Here is a 20,432-nt window from a genome sequence, read left to right on the forward strand (position 1 = left end):
CCACAGAAGATGCCATGGCTCGAGCAATCGAATCAGTGTTGTCCATTCCACACTTAATGAATAACCAGCCGCCTGTTGCCTATTTGAAAACAGCTGACTCAGTTCGTTCAGATTAGCCTTCGGAAACTATGATAATAATGCAGCAGGGAATCCCATAAGGCATAAGAAAAGGGCAGGAGGACACTTCTTGTGTTAATGGAACACAACGTCGCACTGGTGGAAGAGAACACACGTTTTCCACAAGAGTCTTGCTTTCGGGAATCTTTGTCAATCGGAGTATGAGGAATACTATCCACATTTTGGAAAGCTGTAGTGATCTGAACCACTAAACTGTGTTGTGTGGGTTGACGAAGAAGGCAAGCAGGATAACAGAGGGCAGGGCGGTGCTTGTGAGCAATAGTACGGTCCACAGACGCACCAGTATCAGGTCTAGCCCATGCCCCCTGTAAAATATCATATAACGCCTCACCAAAGGGTAGAACTGGCTTAGTCCCTGACTGACATGGATTAAGAAACTCAATGAGGGGGTTAGTAGATTTCTCCACTGAAGGTAGAGGCAAATGTAGATCATCAGCCACACTTTTTGACATATCTGCCAAGGAAGAGCTGGCTTCCGAGGCAAGACCAGGAGGGGACAGAAGGCTAGAAATCGGAGGATTATTCTAACCCGCTTCCTTCGCCTAACTTAGAAATCCAGCTATCCATCATAGGAGGATATATATGCACTGGATGTACAAAAGGAACTCGCCTTCCTTATTTCCTTCCACAAACTGTTCACTCACAGAACCATGGATAAACGGGCCAGTAAACAGCATCGTATCGACCTCAGGATGAGAAATTGGAAGGGTGTGAGTCGAGGGGAAGCCAACGCCTCAAGACTCTCAGCGGGGTTGTGCACAGACTTTGGTTTGGATCCTTCTGGCTCCATTAAATCATGTCCAGAAGGAACAACCAGCGTCGCTCCAGAGTCAAACGGCGCCACAGTTGTGAACCCTGAATGGCTGTACACAGGCACCACTGTTTCTAAGGGCCTAACTGCCGCCGAGTATAGACCCGTTGCTGAGGAAGCAGTCAGTACACTCATCACCTCCTTGGGGCCCAAAGGGGATCCAGGCGAAGGTGAGTACCCAAACAGAACACGAAGAGCATCGTAAAATTCTTTCATCTGGGCCAGAGTTGCTCCGGCACGAGAAATAGTGGAGAAGCACAGGTGCGACTCGTGTGCGGAGTCCTCAGCACAAGGTTGTGAGGAGACACTTGAACCCACATCGTGAGAGGAAGAAGCCCCGGAAAGCTACGACTTCGATAGTTTACGACAAACCCCTACCGTGAGATGTGGACGGGAACTTTGCCCAAGCACCACATGCATATGGAATGAGGATCCGAACCAGACATCTGTCAAGCGCAAGACCCACAGGATTTAAACCGAGAAAGCATAGAGAACTGGCACACTGTTTCAAATGATAAAAGCAGGCCGAAAAAGAGCCAGAGATATGCTTCTCCGTATCTGCGTTACAGCGCGGAAAAGAAGAACCAGACGTTGGCGCACCGGAGGGGACTTGTATGGCTCCACTGACATCATGACCAGAGTAGATGTTATAAAGGAACCATAAGACGCCGCCTCCCCCGCGCACAGACTTACTGCTGATAAATTTCCAGATCCAGTCGGACGTCTGGGGAGAATTCACAAGTTAAGGAATATGTGGCTAGATGTCTCTATCTGATATTCCTGGATGCGTAAATAGCGAGTGAAATTGACAGTCTTCTACAGTTCACCTTGGGCTATGTCATATTCGGATTCTTTTTATGCAACACTCCGGTATATAATTTGTGCAGATTATTTCTTTCTTCTTTTTTTATACAGATAACTTGATTCTGCTATTGGAAATTACCTTGAATCAGATGTGTTTGCAGACGACACCTCTCCCCTAGAGGGTTTCAACCTTAAATACCCATTAATGTCTACCTATTTTGGTAGTATATTAGTAATAGTGGAATTAACATAATCGGGATAGGTTGTCAATTTTGCAAAAGTCAGGTTTATTTAAAATTCCGGTAAGATCGGACACCACAAGACCAGTCCAAGTTAAAACACGTGCCATTTGATGGGAACAACCTGTTGGATAAACAAGGGTAATAAATCCTTAGGAAAAATTAGAAGGCTGCAGACATGGTCAATGCCACAAGCTCTCTAACAGAGCATTCATTTTCATCCTTCAACTCCAAAAGAACATTACAGCCATGTAAAATCTCATGCAATCTTGCAAAGAGGTAGCCTGGCAAAGCCTCATGGGGTAAATCTCTTTCTCACAATTGTTAACCCTCTTTTTCCCATATTGTTTTAAAAGAAAGTCAAGTTTGGAGTTATATCTTTCACCACGTTTTGCTGCTGTGGAGAAAAGATATTCATAAGGTACTTAAACTATGCCACTTTTCAATCATTTTGTTACCCCTCTTAAACCCCCATTCCCTTATTAATCAGAGCTGGGCATGCCACAAACCTGCCAAATATGGTATAGATGTGTCAAACTGTTTCACGTTTTTAGCATTGAAAGATACAACTCGATTGATTACAAGCAAGTCATGCACAACTAAAGAAACATTACAAACTACTAGCCACTAAAGTATGCGCATTTTAAGAGTTTTAAAACTACACTCACACACCACCAGTATTTGCTTAGTGATATCTAAACTTACTTTTGCTTTTCGGCTTTAAACTGTTGAGTGCAATCATCAAATAATTTTTGGTTCATCTCCATAAAGAGTTTCAGGGCATTGTATATCAATCCATGTATTGTTCTGAAAGTACAATTACAAGGTATTAGATTTTCTAAATGTATAGATTAGTCAAGATTGCAGTAACCTATTCTTAGACTCACCCTGTACCTTCACATGTATTTGCATGCAGATGTTACATAAATTCAAAAACAATACTAACAAAAATTGGCCAACGGCAACATGTCTTGTTTGCTGTGGCTGCGCTGACTGGTATAGGAATGACCTTTTAGAGTTAATAGCAATGCATTTTCTTATAAATATAGATTAAAAAGAATTGTTGTTTTCATACAATTTATACATGAGATAGAAGTACAAGCTACTTACCTTCGGTAATGATGTATCTGTTAGAGAAGATTCTACCCGCAGATTCCTTAACGTAGAATTATCCCCAGGCGTGAGACTGGACCCGGAAGGCTTTCTTGCTCAGCATCTCTGCGCGCTGGGGGCGGCACCACGCGACTCTGCCTCGACGTCTTCCGCGGGCGTGACGTCAGCGAGGTCACACAAGCCCCACCTTGAGCGTTTTCTTGAGAACAGAGTGCGAATGCCTTCGGGCTTCATGACGTGCTCGTCTTGCCCGCCCCAGATGTTGGCGACGGATCCTCACCCCATCTGCATGTGGTGTTTGGGGGGAGCACCACGACTCCACAGACTGCGAGGAGTGTCAGCAAATGAAGACAAAGTCCCGGGGGGAGCGCCAGATGAAACTCCTTACGGCACGCATGTCCAGGTCGGCGTCGTCACCTCATCCGTCCCACGCGGACGGCTTCAAGAACCGCCGCTTCCGTCTCCGACATCGTCCTTCTCCCAGACCGCAAGGGCGTCGCTCACCTTTTGGAAAGTGTCAGTTTGTCCCCGAGGCCCGGTTCCCGGCCTGTTGAGGGCGTGGGTTCTCTGCGGGTTGTGCGGCCCCGTGCGTCGCCACCCTATCCGCCGTTCACCGGTGCGGGGGCGACCAGAGCCCAGATGGAGGCCTATGCGGCGGCTTTGCAGGCCTCTTTGGCTTTTCCTGGGATGTCTGCGGATCCCTTGCCGCGTGCGAGGACTTCTACGGCGTTGCGGGCGACTCCGGCGCCGACCGGTTCGGATCCAGGTTCAGAGGATGTGGTGCCGTCGGGGTGCGGCCCTTCGGGGTTCCCTCCTTCGGACCACGGCACATCTGCCTTGCCACAAACCCCCGCGGGGTCCCTGTGAAGTCGCAGGAGGTTGCCGGGGCTCGGGCGTGTCCTCGAGTCCCCCTCGGTCCCCTGTCCGAGGCAAAGGTGACACCGCTCAGGTGCTGGCGGCTGCTGGCCCTGGCGGCGCCGGCTAGGGGTCGGGGCATGTCCCCGGGCCCCCCTTGTCCATCCACGCAGACTGCTGCCTTGTCGGAGGTCGAGTCAATGCCTTTTCGGCGCCGTTCCTTAGCCGCCCGGCTCCGACTCCGCCTCGGTCTCCTGCGCCGCGTGTTGTGGCGGAGGTTGTTCCGCCGTACCCTTTCGCACCGGTACCCCATAGTACCTCAACGACCGCCTGACCTTCTACACGCCCACCCGCCAACTACGATCGACCAGCCACGCCCTCGCCTCCGTACCACGCATCCGCCGAGCCACCGCCGGAGGAAGATCCTTCTCCTACCTGGCAGCCAAGACTTGGAACTCCCTCCCCATCCACCTTCGGCTGACCCAGGACCACCTCTCTTTCAGGAAGCAGCTCAAGACCTGGCTGTTCGAGCAGTGACGGACCCCTCCCCCCCAGCGCCTCCCGGGTGAGTAGCGCGCTATACAAATGCCTTGATTGATTGATTGATTGATTGATTAACCGGTCGACGTTGACCTGACACCGGTGGCGGACTCTATGGCGCCAGGTCGACGTTGGGTCGTTGATTCGTCTTCGGACGCCCCCTCTTCTCCAGAGGTTCGGCGGTTGTTGGTTTCATCTTCTCCAGAGACGGGTCGCTGCGTCGTGGCCTTTTCCCCGGCGTCCTCTAAGGATGGCTCTTCGCCGTCACCATGCCCGTAGTCTTCCCCGGAGGCGCCTCAGGTTCCCCATTCATCGATCCACCTTCCCCCTTTCTGGGCTTGGCCTTTCCTTCCTCCGGTTAGGCTGTGGGACGGTCGCCTTAGCTTGCAGCCGTCGTCCACGGAGGAACTGCTTTCCCCGCCTCGGGGCCCTACGGAGGCGAGTGCTGCCTTCGCTCGGGCCTTCGCACACTGTTCTCAAGAAAACGCTCAAGGCGGAAAAAGAAGGCCTGAAACAGGCCAGGAATACGATCCGGATCCGCGTTGCATGTGGAAAAGAAGAAAACTGACGCCAGCGCGCCGGGGTGGGGCTTATGTGACCTCGCTGACGTCACGCCCACGGAGAACGTCGAGGCTGAGTCGCGTGGTGCCGCGCAGAGATGCTGAGCAAGAAAGCTTTTCGGGTCCAGTCTCACGCCTGAGGATAATTCTACGTTAAGGAATCTGCGGCTAGTAGTCTCTATCAGATGTGAACGTGCCAAAAACTGATGAGTGAGTACATTTCAGATGAAAACTAGTCCGTAGGGTATTACAATAAAACCACTTATTAGGAGACAGAATGAAATTAAACCGCTAAGAGCTGAAGCGAAAGAAACTCTACGATTGGCTGAAGTGGGCTAAAACAGACAAATAAGCTATTAATCTTCAGCAACAATCTTTCTAGCGTATAGTTACATAACTGCATATTCCGCACCTTGTGAATATTCCCCAGGAGTCAGACTGGAACACAACATTTTAAAGCAGTACCCCTGCATAGCAGCATGTGGGGTCCTGCTGCTCTGCACCAACGTTATTCCACTCCAGAAGTGATGAGGAGCTGCAAATAAGCAACACCTAGTCACGCTGACATCAGTTGCATTCTGATAGCTATCCAAGCCCTCAGAAGCAAGGCCTATAGGCAGAGTAGAATGACCAGTGTCTAGATCCCCAAATTGGAACCATTTTAGACATCAAAAGTGCACAGTTAACAGAACGGTGATGTGGAAGGATTAAGGAGGAATCTACAGTGGGACAGAGTATTGTCGGAAAGTAGGTTCTGCTTTCATGGTTACCCCCAGGTTTTCCTGGTGTCAGTATGTTTTTTTACTAGTCTGACTGGGATCCAGCTAATCAGGACCCCAGTCACAGTTCTTCCTCCCTAAACTGACTATGGTAAGTACTTCTGTACCTACACAATTGGCCACTGCTGTACCCTTATTAGTCCCTAGTATATAATACTAGGGTATCCAGGGCATAGGTACACGAGGTGTCTCCCATGGGCTGCAGCATGTATTGTGCCAGTCATGAGACAACTCAAATTGTGAATACAGGCCTGCCATTGCAGCCTGTGTGAGTTGGTGCTAGAACCACTTACAACAGATATACGCTTTCGTAAATTGGAGGTAACTACACTTAAACCCTGTAAGTCACCCCTAAGGCAGGCCTTTCAGTTCTGAAGGCAGGGTGCTGGGTTATAAGTGTGAGGGTGCCCCTGCATGAGCAAGACACTCCTAAAAACCCTGGAATGGATTCTCCAGGCTTTGTAAGTGCGGCCAGCCATTATGATACATACAGTGGCCATCAGTCATTACGTGATGGCTAACCATGTAGAGGCTGTGCAGAACCTGGGCATGATTGGTATCAAACATGTTGGAATAATACCCCAACACCGATTCCTGTGTTGAAAGTATGATCCCATGTAGTGGGGGGTTCCCTTGGGGTACCCCACTGTACTACTGGTAACAGTCTCTGAGGGTCGAACAGCAAGCTAGTGCTGCTGCACACAACAGACGTGATTCTGCTCTCCTCCTATTTGATCCAACCTCAAGCAGGGGAAGGTAGAATAATAGGTTTCCTGTCAGAGGGAGGTGTGACCACCTTCCAGACAGGACTTAGTGTATTGGGCTGGGTTTGGGGGTGCTTGCCAGTGGCACCAGACTGCTTTGAAGGGCACATTTGGTGCCCTCCTTGAATACTCCAGTTTGAGCCAGTTCAGGGAGCCCTTGGCTCCCGCTCAGTCACGAAACTGGACAAAGGACATGGAAGTATACTCCTCTCTGTCCAGTCTCTCCTCTGGGAGGGACCCCTGAGTCGTACTAAACCCCTTCCTAGGGTACTTAGGACTTACCAGGGGGTGGGTGTGAGAAGTTGGCCTGGTATATGCTGCTCACTATTTCTAGTGATCACCCTGTACCATGCCAAGCAACCCTTATGGTGGTGGTTGAAGTCAACCTAGATAGACCAACTATCCTAGTGGTAGCGTGGACAGTGCAGTCTTCAGGCTAAACTCGAGGGCATGTGAAGCCAGCTGTTTTACCATATGTAACCTCCTTGAATACCAAATGAAAGGACACCACGCAGATATATATTCAAAATATATATGTATTTATTTACTAAAAGTATCCCCTATACTCTATGAGCACACAAGCACATTCGTTAAAACAAGGCAATGTTTAAATATACAAAAGTTGCACAATTATGGATGGGCCCGGGTGGCCCGCTAAACCATATACTAAAATAGTGGTATAAGAACCACGTATAGAAAAGTAAGAAGGCCTAGGGCCTTGAGAATTGCTGGGACTACAAGGAGCTAACAGTGGTTAGTGACCAGGAGGCCCACAGGATGCGTGTGCAGTGTTGAAAGTTACACGCGTGCACCTATTGGATTCAATGGGTGCGTAAAAGTCACAAAGTTAAAGCAACGGGAGTCTTCCAGATGGACCAGAACCTAACAACTGGAAACCTAGACACTAGAGATGTTTCTCTACACAGGAGAACCGGAGTGCCAGCGTTACCTCACCCACAGGAAGCGGGTGCATAGGTGTCAAAGTGCGTCGGGTTTCGTCGTGCAGGTCTATGGAGCCGGAGGATGAAGATGCTGCAGGCGGCCAGGCGAGAAGAGTTCCGGTGGATCCAAGGGTGGATCTGAAGAGTAGAAGACCTGAAAGCAGAGGGGACAATGTTCAGAGTCACTAGCCAGTGACTGGCGTGGAACCAGGAAGGAACCAGGCGATGTCGGGTGCCAACAGGTGAAAAAGTGAAGCTTGTCTCTGCAGCCACGTGGAAGTGAAGATGTCGACGACATCCAGGAGTCACTCACGAGCTGTCCCACGAAGGCTCTAGCTGATGGCGGTGTCGGCTTCTCGAATGGAGCAAACAGGCCTTGGCTAATGCAAGCCACGCAGGAGTCGATGAAAGCTTGGTGCTCTAACCAGCAAGGTCAGAGGGGTTGCTCCTTTTCACAGGAGCAAGGGCCAGTCTGGAGCAAACAGACCAGCAGTGTTTGTAGATTTCGTCGCCAAGATGGCCACTAGCCAACGGGCCAGTAACCGGGATGACGCGTCGAGTGGCAAAAAGCAAAAGGGCCCCACGCAGATCTCGTGGATGCTGGAGGGCTGGTCTTTGGTGCAAATGCTGCTCGTTGGTGGGGCTTCTCAGGGCCCTATGCACAGCGATGAGGATGCCTCGGGTGCTGCGCAGTCAGCTTGTCTTGGACGTTTCAAGATGGCCGGTCCCACGTCTCTCGGTGCCTCCACGGGTCTCTTCTTTGCAGGGACTGTGGATCGGGCTCTGAGATGTCTGGGAGTCTGGGTCTTGTCGGGCTCTGGGCTCGGTCTCCGGCAGGAAGCGGCGGCAAAGCAGTCGTCGAGTTGCTGGATGGTGCCTGTGTTCACAGGGTGGTCACTCCTTGACCACAAGGGAGATTCTCTTCAGTCTTCTGTGCAGCAGAACGTCGAAGTCCAGTGAATCTTCTTCTTTAAGTCGAGTTTCAGGATAATCTAAAGTCCTGGGACACAGCTCCTACTCTTATTCCAAATCTAGGGGCTGGATCACCTGCTATGTCCCTCCTCTGGGTGGGACCAGGAAGGGGGGTGGTTACACCCCCTCTCCTTTGTTCAGTTTCGCGCCATGGCTGGGGCTGGGGAGCCCCAGCTCCGGTTTGAACTGGCATATGCACAGGGACACCTTGTGTGCCCCAGGCATATCTCAATCTATTCAGCCCTCCTTAACCCACTACACAAAATCCTGTCTGGGGTGGTGCAAGCACCTCCCCTGACAGGAAACCCTTTGTCCAAACCTCCCAAGCTGGAAGGACTCCCAGTAGCAGGAGGGCAGACTTGTGTCTGTGGTGGCAGCATCCATTTTGTAATGCTGAGGCTCTGTCTAACTTTACCCGGGTTTCAGGTTAGGTACATGTCGTGTCCGTCTAGAAGGGTGGAATGCTACCCCCGTCGCCAGAATTGGCAAGGGGGTAGTATCCCAAATCGTATGACACCTTACTCGACATGTTTTGATAAAGCCAAACCAGAGTTAGCATTGGACCGCGAGGTTCATAATGCACTTAAGAGTATATGGTATGGCAATATCATAAAAGCAGCTAAAGGACGTTGTACCGAAAGCTGCAGACAGGCTCAGCTCATGCCAGGGCACCATCTCACATGAAACCAAGCACTCTGCCGCCAGGATTGTTAAGGCCTGCCATAGGAGTGACTTATAGCTTACCATGTGTCCATATATGTTAGATATAGATATACTATATCTAAGTAAGAGGTGATTACACCTACTTACCCCAGCTGAGTGATCAGCCAGTTGTGTCAAATAGTGAGGCCAGGCCAGGAGTGGCATAATACATGCTGCAGCCCCTGGTAGGCCTTGGATACACCTATGCCCTGGGTACCTGGGGTACACTGGTACAGGGTCTAATAAGGTGAACCAGTTCCCATTGGTAATGCACCTAGTGTGCATTGGCATTAATTTAGGGAGAGAACAGCAGGGCTGTGGGTCTGATTAGCAGGCCAACAGCCACACTAAGTCATAAAATCAGTGAAGCAAAAGCAAACATTTGGGGTGACCATAGGATAGCAGACACTACTCTCCTACAGTGGGTCCTCAGATTCATCGTGGGACAAGACTCAAGCCTGAAACCACGTCACTCTTTGACCATCTGGACACTTGAACTTTGCTGGACTTCGTCTGGAACCGGAGACTGCATCACAGAAGACTCCTGCCGCTCTTGGTCTCACTGTTCTGCAAGTCTTCATCATCATCTACCAGTGCTTCTTCCAGGTTCTTCAACAGACCTGTGGTTATCAAGTACACCCGAAGTAATCTCCCTTGGAGTGAAGGAGTCACTCCCCTGCATCTGCAGGCACTGCAACAAAGCTGACTGGTCTGCTGCTCTTGACGTCCCATGGACTTTGAAAAACTTTGCAACACAGGTGGTGGTTCTGCAATTCCCTCGAGACCTGACTGCACTTTTGAGGGTAGTATGCCTTGGCGGAACCACTGGAACCAAACCCCTTTGCACCACGTAAACTTGCCGTTGCCAAGGATTTTTGTCTCTGCACTCCAAAGATCTTTGGGCTATAAGAAGCTCTAGCCTCTCTTCCTGCTAAGATCAGTGTCCTCACCGCATCCTTGGCATCGTGGGCCTTCATCTTTGGTGAGCTGTTCAAGGTCCTCTTGTGACTTCTGCCCATTTCAGCCTGTGGGTCCTCTAGAGGGTAATCTCCTGCTTCAGGGGCACCCCTGCTTGCTCAGGGCCTGCTCTGAATCGCCTGCTTGCGGTGAGTCCCTTAGACCTTGCTGGTCCCAAACGTTTCTCCTTGTTTGCTTTCCACGCTTGTTACAGCTGCCAAGACTTGTTGGTGCTCCCGCCAGACACCGACCCCCTGGTCCTGACTTCCAACGAGGGACATTTCGCGCATGGCTCCTGGTCTTCCTCAGCGTAGCCTTGTCCCCACAGCCGCAGCAACAAGGTAACCTTAACTCTTCTGAACCATCCGACATCGGTGGGCATTGCTCTTCCGTACCTCCTGGTCACCTCCGTGTGGCACAGACTCGGTCCACTTGCTTGCAGGTTATTCACTTCAAGAAGTTAACCTTGAATTCCACCGGACTCTTGCATAGTCTTCTCCAGCGGCATCTTTCCTGAAGTCCTCCATTGTGGTCTAAAGCGATTTCCAACGTCACTTTGCACCTATGCACCCGGCTTCCCTGGTATAGGTGTTCTGGTTCCTGGGGTATCCACGGGTGGGGTGACTTTTCAACCTTCTGTCTTCCACAAGGTTTCTTCAGGGTTCACTGGGAAGGGTCTTTTTCTTACAAACTAACTGCGACCTTCGTGTTGACTGCTATTGGACAGTAAGGCTGTGTTTTCCACTCTGCACACAGCCTCCCTGGGTTTCCTGGTCTTTACCTTTTGGGGGGGGGGGGGGGGGGGGGGGAGGAGGAGGGTGTCCTGGTGTCCTAAGCTCCTCCGAGTCTTCTGGTCCAAGTCCCGACTTCGGTCACAGTTCGCACTCAACTTTTCGTATATGGGTTGGTCTCCCCCAGGAGACCACTGTATTTTGTGCTTCCTTACCTATGTACAATTGAAGTATTCATGTGTATTTGTGTTTATATCTGCGTGTAGGAAATATACAATTTGTAAGTGAGTGCTGTGTATTAATGTACAAGTTACTTACCTTCAGTAACGAAGTATATGGTAGAGACGATTCTAGCCGCAGATTCCTTAACATAGAATTATTCCCAGGCGTGAGACTGGACCCGGAAAACTTTCTTTCCCAGCATCTCTGCGTGCCAGGGGGCGGCACCACGCGACTCTGCCCCTACGTCCTCCGCGGGCGTGACGTCAACGAGGTCACATAAGCCCCACCAGGGCGAGCTGACGTCAGTTTGCTTCGGAGAACTTTTCCGTGCTACAAAGCGGAGCCATCACAACAAAACTGAGGAGAGCAAGGGGGAACAGTGTGCGAAAAAACCAGAGAAACAAAATAGAGAGAAATAAAAGGGGAAAAACAGCTCCAGGTGGCACTAAGGCACCAGAAGGCGACAGCAGTAGGCCAGAGCAGGAAAAGAACAGAGAACCACTCTGAGGAACAACTGTGCAAGGCAAGGCGAAAACACCAGGTGCCAGTAAAGCACCAGAAGGCCAGAGCAGCGAGGCCATAACAAGAAAAGCGCAAGCACCACTCCGTAGAACCACCTTGCAAGGCAAGAGCCCTCCTGGAGGCACGAGCAGGAGAGCAAGAGAGAGAAAGAGAGCAAGAGAGAGAAAGAGAGCAAGAGAGCAAGAGAGCGAGCAAGAGAGCGAGCAAGAGAGCGAGCAAGAGAGAGAGCAAGAGAGAGAGCAAGAGAGAGCAAGAGAGAGAGCAAGAGAGAGAGAGCAAGAGAGAGAGCAAGAGAGAGCAAGAGAGAGAAAGAGAGAGAAAGAGAGAGAAAGAGAGAGAAAGAGAGAAAGAGAAAGAGAAAGAAAAAGAGAAAGAGAAAGAGAGGAGTGCAACCACAAGGGGAAGGGCCACAAGCCCGGAACAGAGGAGCAACAGCAATCCATCCCCAGACCACTCTCCAAGGATGGCCATACCTCTTGAAAGGAGCAGGAGGTCAAAGGACAGGTAATCCATCTGCAGACTACAGTGTCAAAGAGGGTCATAACCTCTGCAAAGACAGGTAAAAGAACTCCCAACGAAGAAGACCGGTGGGAATCAAAGATGCCGACAACAGAGGGAAAGAGCAAAAGTAGGCCCTCACGCTGGAGAGATGCCTGACCGGAAGGCAAAGTAGAGGACACCCACAAAAGACATGGCACCCAGAGGGAGGCGACAAGAGCCTCAAGGAACACAAAGACCACCTCCACCCCTAGGGAGAAGAGGTAGAACCGGAGGCCGGGCCCACCGGTAGAAACACATACACAGTGACAGAAAGAGCTGTACACATCCCGGCCGCAAGCAACGGACAAAGCAGGGACGGTTGCACCGCCAAAAGTGCAGACAGAAGAGGAAAAAGAGCACAAGAGAATGCATCAAAGGCCACAACGGCGTAGCAGAACAAGAGGCCAGCACTGGCATGACAGCCAGCAGCAGACAAAACCACGTAACGATGCACCCAGGACAAGCGAGGCGCCAGCCAAAGGCAGAGGCCAGGAAGGGCCAAGAAGGGCCAGGACACGCCCCAAGGGAGGGGCCGGCACACACTGACCCACGAATGAAGGAGAGAGAGGAGGACGGTCCAAGCCGTCCACCAGAACACAAAAACCAGGGAGACCAGACCGAGGACCAAGGCAGACGGAAATGCAACACCGCTACAACGCAATGCCGCAGGCAGCAGGCCGGACTAGGCCAGCGACACAGCGATCCAGGAGAAGGACGGACCGGGGCGCCACAAGCCAATCCAAAACCATCAGCAAGAACATCGCACCGGCGATATACCGTGACGTCACAGAGAGCAGAAGCCCGAAGGACGACCACACCTCCCCAGCACAGGATAGAGCTACATAATAGCTCTCGAAAGGGGTTTGGGGTGGTGCACCACCAAGAAAGTTTGTAAGTATATTACACCAAGTGGTCAGTAGTTGGTATACAAAAAAGTCTTTATTTTAGTTCAATTGTTGAAACAAAGCCTCAGCTACATAATAGCTACCAGTACCCCACATAGGGTAAGTTACATCCCAGATCATGGGAACCCTCTTAGGAAAAATATTCCGCAGCAGAGGACAAACAGAAAAACCTGCGGAGAAAACCACAGATGGCTTGCCAAGCAACCAATAAAGACTACACAGAAGGCCTAATCTCAGGGCCGACACGGCTTACAAACAGTCAAACCCACAAGTCAAACATGGGCCGGACCAGCAGCCAACAGCACCAAAGTCCTAACAAAAGGACCCGAAGGCACATCAACCACACAGAATACACAACCTGGGCTACTCGCTACAAGGCCCCAGGAAAACAACGGAAGAACACCCCCTGAAACACAGACCGACTCTCAGGTCACTGAGGAGGAGGAGGAGGATGAGGAGGAGGAGGAGGAGGGCAAAGCCCCGCAAGAAACCTCAATGGCAGAATCCGCAGGGGCGTGTAACAAAAGAGTACCATCAAAGGGAAGGTCCATCAGCCTTTCCCTAATGTTCTCCGGGAACACACTATCCCGCAGCCAGGCATGCTGACGAAGGGCCACTGAAGAAGCCATGGCACGACCAAGCACCTCCGAAATGTCCAGAGCCGAGCAAAGAATAAACGCCGCCAGCTCCCGGCCATCCAACACATGGTGCCTCAGAACAACACAGGCACTCTCCTGAGAAGCGGCAGACATAAGGGACTCCGCCGAATTCCACAAGCAAGAAGTGGCCCTAGCCAACACACAAAGAGTGTTAAGGGCCTGCAAAGCCGCACTGGCAGAGGTGAAGATATTGCGCCCCCAGGAATCCAACCAGCGTGCCTCCTGTGACGGGGGAAGACAACACCGATGGCAGGGAGGGAAAGGCAGTCTGCCAAAGAGGGCCCCTGGTGGAGGGTTGTAGGGAAAGGCAGACAGGATCATGCGGCGCAGGACGGTACCGGTGCAGAAGTTGCTGGGGCACCGGGTCCCCCGTGGCGGGCCGCCCCCGAGCTCCCAAAAGAGAAGTGTGGAGCGAAGCAGCTGCCGACCACCAGAACCCTGATGGAGGACCTCCAGAAGATGATCCGTGGGGAAATGGCCAGCTGGATCGCCCATGCGCAAGATTCCCACTGCAGTGGAAACAGCCCGAGCGAAGGCAGCACTGGCCTCCGTAGGGCCACGCGGCAGGGAAAGCAGTTCCTCTGTGGGCGATGGCTGCAAACTAAGGCGGCCGTCCCCCAGTCCTACCGGAAGAAGGAAAGGCCAAGCCCGGAAAGGAATGGGGAACCTGAGGCGCCTCCGGCGAAGACTGCGGGCGCAGTGACGGCAAAGAGCCATCCTTAGAGGACGCCGGGGAAAAAGCCACAACGCGGCGACCAGTCTCCGGAGAAGACGAAACCAACAACCGCCGAATCTCTGGAGAAGAGGGGGCATCCAAAGACGAATCAACGACCTGACATCGATCCGGCACCGTAGAGTCTGCCACCAGCGTCAGGTCAACGTCGACTGGTGCCGAAGGGGACGCCGGAACGACCTTTGCCACAACGCGCAGCGCAGGAGACCGGGGGCGCTAAGGAACGGCGCCGACTCGACATCCGACGAGGCAGCCGCCTGCGTGGAGGGACGAGAAAGGCCCGGGGACACGCCCCGATCCCTAGCCGGCCCCTGCGGCGCCTGCCTGCCCAGAGGACCGAGGGGTACTCGAGGACACGCCCGAGCCCCGGCGGGGGTTTGCGGAGAGGCAGAGGCGCCGTGGTCCGAAGGAGGGAACCCGAAGGGCCGCACCCCAACAGCACCACATCCTCCAAACCTGGAGCCGAACCTGTCGGCGCCGGAGCCGCCGGCGACGTCGCAGGAGTCCGCGCACGCGGCAAGGGATCCGCAGACGTCCCAGGAAGAGAAGGAGAAGGAAGAGCCAACGAGGCCTGCAAGGCTGCCGCATAGGCCTTCATCTGGGCTCTGGTCACCCCCGTGCCGGGGAACAGCAGATAGGGTGGCGACACGCGGGTCCGCACCACCCGCGGAGAACCCACGCCCCCAACAGGCCGGAGACAGGGCCTCGGGGACAAACTGCGACACTTACCAACAGGTGAGCGACACCCTTGCGGCCTGGGAGAAGGACGATGTCGGAGACGGAAGCGGCGGGTCTTGAAGCCTTCCGCAGGGGACGGGCGTGGCGACGACGCTGACCGGGACATGCGCGCCGAAAGGAGTTTCATCCGGCGCTCCCGCCAGGACTTCGGCTTAATTTGCTGACACGCCTCGCAGTTCGTGGAGTCGTGGTGCTCCCCCAAACACCACATGCAGATGGGGTGAGGATCAGTCATTAACATCTGGCGTGCGCAAGATGAGCACGTCTTAAAGCCCAAAGGCATTTGCACACTGTTCTCAAGAAAATAGCCTAAAGTGGAAAAAGAAGGCTTGAAACAGGCCAGGGACAAGATCCGGATCCGCGTTGCACGCGGAAAAGAAGAAAACTGACGTCAGCGAGCCGGGGTGGGGCTTATGTGACCTCGCTGACATCACGCCCGCGGAGGACATCGTGGCAGAGTCGCGTGGTGCCGCCCCCCGGTGCGCAGAGATGTTGGACAAGAAAGTTTTCCAGGTCCAGTCTCACACCTGGGGATAATTCTATGTTAAGGAATCTGCGGCTAGTAGTCTCTATCAGATAGACAATTTATATATACACTGTGGTTCTTATTCGTTTAACCTACACTATATGGGAGCTGTGGCTTGGAGCGTCAAGATGGCGGTCACAATTTAAGAGTGCCCCTGACCCCTCCGTCATCCGCCCAAGTTTGCAAACCCATCGGCGAATAAATTCTAGCCTGCAAATAAGAAATGGCTGGCACGAACGCCTGGCTCCTGTGGAGTGCGGGCGGATGGACGACCGCATGAGACCAGACTCATCCTAACTCTACAAGGCACGCTCCAAATAAAATGGCGGCGCAAGCTTGCTGTCTGACGCCGTGGAACACCGCAGACGGGACCACCTGCTTTATTACCTGCGAGGGGTGACTCCTGTGCCCCCGGCGCCCCATCGGTGCCCTCCAGAGAGGTCTGAGACCCCCAGCGATCGCCTGAATACAACCGGACAGAGAGCGAGGTCTCCGGCCTGTGGGAGGCAAGCTCGGGGTCGTTTGCCACAAAACGAAGACAGTTGGCGTCTTCGGCCCAGCGTAGACTGTCGGACCGTTGGAGCCCAACGAGCGGGGGTGGCACAACTGTAGTGGCCCTAGCCCCCCCCAACAACAAAGACCCTGCGCTGAGTGCAGCCCTACCCAGAGGGCGACCGTGACTGCCCTGCCAGCGGGCAGGGTACTGCTTCGCTGAAGATGGATCGAGGGGCAACAGCCGCCTGACTCTGCCACTCCCCTCAACTGCGGTAGAAGATCTAAAGTGCTTCCTGGCGAGTGTCCCCAGGGCCTGGTGCCGCGGGCGATGCAGAGACTGGGGAACGCCCTGGCTCCAGTGTGCGGCCCTGCTGAAAGGGAGCAAAGACTGCCCGAATGCTGCAGGCCTCCACGTGGCTGATCCCTGCGACTAATCTCTCCTGTGCCTCAGCAAACCGTCAGAGCCTTCCGAAACGATCTAGGACCCCCGGCGACCGAAGAAGTGTAACCCAGACGAAGGGCGAGGTCTCTGGCCTGTAGAGAGCAAGCCCGGTGGTGTTGGCCATGAGGCGGCAGGCGCCTTCGGCCCAGCTGGAGGTGGATGCTCTCTGCTCTGTGGGGCCCCCTTCCAGCAGTCCGGTAAGCGGAGGGGCCCGGAAGTCGGGGTTGGCACGAGGGCAGCGGCCCACCCAAACAAATAAATATTAAAGTCCAAACATCGGGGCCGGCCCCGTCCAAGTGGCCAGCAGGACTGACTTGTGGCCAAACAGAGCACCAAAGCACGGTCCAGGTCCCGCCTCGCTGAGGACGGATGGGAGGGAGGGTTTGAGGGGGAAGCCACTGCCTGACCCCGATGCTCCCGATGGGGTTGGCGGACACCAGTGGTGCTGCTTAGCGGGTTTTCCCTGGGCCTGGAGGAGAGGGAGGCAATACTGGCTGGTGCGCGCTCTGGCTCTGATGTGGGACCAGGACTGCTGAGCTAACTCAAACCACCACACGGCGTCTGTAGGGGGTGTGGGGGGGCACAAGAGGGGTCTAGGCTGGTCCCAACAGCCCGAAATAGAGACCATGGGCCTAGTAGCATCCGAAGTGGACTCACCCCTCCTCCCAGCCTCTCCTGAGGCCTACAACCACAGAGTCCACAGATACGGGGTTGGGCCCCCACCAGAACTTTGGCGCAAAATCCAAGCTCAATTCCCCTGGGACCCCGCTTGAGCGGAATGGGTGCCCGCTGCCCCCGCATGCCAAACACCAGGAGGCAAAACAAGGTCCTGCGTTGCGGCGACCCTCCCCCGAAAGTACCTTTACTCCAAGTAGCTCACCTACAAACCCACACCAGGGAGTTGCACAAAAGGGCAGAGGATGCCGAAAGCAAGTCAAGGCGAAGCAATCTCAGTCTGGTGGGTTTCCCGGAGGGAGCAGAACGGGGACATGTAGTGGCACTTATTGAGCAATGGATCGAATCATGGATGCCTAAAGACACACTGTCCACATGGTTTGCGGTTGAGACCGCTCCCTGGCGCCTAAGCCTCCTCTGGGGACCCAGCACAGACCAATCATTTCCAGGATCCTCAACTTTAAAGACCGAGACTCCATTCTGAAAGAAGCACGTAGCCAGAAAACCCTGACCTACCACAACCATACCATAATAATCTTCACAGATTACACACGAGAGGTCCAGGCTCAGAGACGCTCATACACCGAAGTCAATCAGAAGCTGCGCGCTCAAAATATTCACTATAGGTTACTCTTCGCGGCCCCGCCTCCGGATTGTGTTTTAGAACAAAACCCTCTTTTTCAACAGCCTGGAGTCAGCATGGACCTGGCTGACTGAAGAGCGTCCCCTCAGACCCAGTGCTACAGTTCTGCCCTCTAGGGCCCGGGCCGGGGTCGCTCCGGCAACATCGCCTAAAACAAGACGACACACATGCTCCTGCAGAGGAGCCCACAGAGCCATGTCAGGGTCACCCGCTGGTACCGTACAGAACCCCAGAGACCAAGTAATGCAGAGCGATTCCCACTCCTTGCAGCGCTTCAGATCTCTGGATCGGTCAGCCCCCGGAGATAACGACCCACCTAAGACCCTGAGTGCTGAATCCACTGACTCAGATCTCTCTCGCAGTCCGGACCTCCTAGGGCGACCGGCCCAGCCAGAAATCATGTAACTCGATACACCTATGGGGCGAACCAGGGACAAACGGTCACATCACAACATAACCTTCGATAATCCCGCCGATGCAACAAAGATATCCTGAATAAGAGGGGCTTCATCCATGCAACTCCGAAGCTAAACATATTAGTTTGGCCTGTTAACATTCGAATTTACTTGGGCGACAGATGCTTCAGTTTTTTAAGTATAGGATGGGGGTTGGTGGCAGCATGGGGGGGGGGGGGAGAAATGGGACTGTTGTCCTAAGTTTTTGTTTGATTGTATTGTTTTGTCCTTGCAGCACTCCATTCTTACACCACGATAGACCCACATAGCCCACATAAGAGCAAACGAGACGCTGCTGCACGGTCAGATAGTATTCAGACCTGTACCGTAACCAGACTGGGTCCTAAAGATTCTTGGGCCCATCCATGCGAAACATGACACAGTTGTTAAATAACGGAGACCCTCTCTGAGTACTGTCATGGAACGTAAATGGTTTGCTTGAGAGTGTCAAGCGGACTGCAGTCCTGCGGTACACCCAAAGACATGCTCCTGATGCACTCTTGCTCCTGGAGACCCATCTCATGGATAACCAATCAATCAATCAGGGTTTGTAAAGCGCAGCTACTCACCCGGAAGAGTCTCAAGGCACTGGGGAGAGCGCAGCTCCTAAGCCCTCGCTATAGCCCATCAGAGTGCGTTAGGTGCCAGACGCTCATGGTGATTCTTCGAAGAGCCAGGTCTTGAGGTCCTTCAGGAGATGGAGAGAGTTGGTGTCTGGCGGAGGCAGAGCGGGAGGGTGTTCCATGCTTTGGCCGCGAGGAAGGAGAAGGAGCGCCCTCCTGTTTTTGTGTTCTTGATACATGGAACCGTGGCGAGGGAGAGATGGGCTGAGCGGAGGGATATTTGGGGTGCGTGGAACGAGAGGTGGTGGTTCACTTAGGCGGGGCCAGTATTGTGGAGGGCTTTATGGGCATGGGTGAGAAGCTTGAAGGTGATTCTCATCTCGACGGGGAGCCAGTTTAGTGCCCGCAGGTGTTGGGTAATGTGGCAATGGCGCAGTAGGTTGAGGCGGCAGCGTTTTGGATGTTCTGAAGTTTGCGGGTGAGGTTCTTGTTGATCCCGGCGTAGAGTGCATTGCCGTAGTCCAGTCTGCTGCTGATGAGGGCGTGGGCGACGGTTTTCCTGTGTTCAAGTGGGATCCAGATGAGAGTTGAGAGTTGAAAGCAGGAAGAGGTGATGGCGTTGATCTGGGGTCCATTTTGAGTTCGGAGTCCAGGATGATTCAGAGGTTGCGTGGGTGGGAGTGGGTTCCCGAGGGAGGCGTGCCACCAGGTGTCATTTCAGTCGTCACGATGTGGGCCTAAGATGAGTACTTCGGTTTTGTCTGTGTTCAGTTGTAGGCAGCTGTTCTTCATCAACCTGGCGACTAACTTCCATTCCTTCTGGAAAGTTGAGTTTCGAGATGCTGGGTCCGTTGGATAATGAGAGGATGAGTTGTGTGTCGTCTGCATACGATACGATGTTGAGTCCACTGTCCCTTCCTCGCAAGATACGGGTACCACAGGGTTTGGCACTCGGGTTTTGCGCGGGGTTCACGCAAGGTGGCAATTCTCCTGAGACGCAATCTCCCCTTTGTGCTTAATCATGCCACCAACGATCCTCAAGGATGATTTGTAGCCTTGAGCGGAACGCTAGGAGGGAACGTCCTCAACTTACTGTCCATATACACTCCTCCTGCGATGCTCACATTAACCCTGAGGCGAACCAGCGACATTTTGGCTTCCCTGCACCTGGGTGAGACAGTGATAGGGGGTGACTTAAAAGCGGTCATGCAGCCGGACCTCGACACCATTGGTATACCCTTTGCCACTAGGACACTACACGCCAAACATCTGGGGAACTGGGCAAACACCGTGGGCGTTTGCGATGTCTGGAGGACATGGAACCCCCGAAGCAGGCAGTACACCCACACCTCCGCGGCACACCACACACATGCACAAATAGACATGATCTTCATGCCGGCCCACCGAA

General features: G+C 53.2%; 1 protein-coding gene across 6 annotated transcripts in view; it reads right to left on the reverse strand.

Moving 5' to 3' along the window:
* PPP2R5C (protein phosphatase 2 regulatory subunit B'gamma) overlaps positions 1-20,432 on the reverse strand; it is a 1,282,082-nt gene that overhangs the window by 260,814 nt on the left and 1,000,836 nt on the right. For all 6 annotated transcript variants that reach the window (XM_085626348.1, XM_085626347.1, XM_085626349.1 and 3 more), the window contains one exon: positions 2,698-2,799. In XM_085626348.1, coding sequence (XP_085482474.1) covers positions 2,698-2,799 — 102 coding nt within the window. The remainder of the gene's footprint in view (positions 1-2,697; positions 2,800-20,432) is intronic.

Source organism: Triturus cristatus, chromosome 9, assembly GCF_964204655.1.
Source record: "Triturus cristatus chromosome 9, aTriCri1.1, whole genome shotgun sequence".
NCBI classification, from domain to species: domain Eukaryota; kingdom Metazoa; phylum Chordata; class Amphibia; order Caudata; family Salamandridae; genus Triturus; species Triturus cristatus.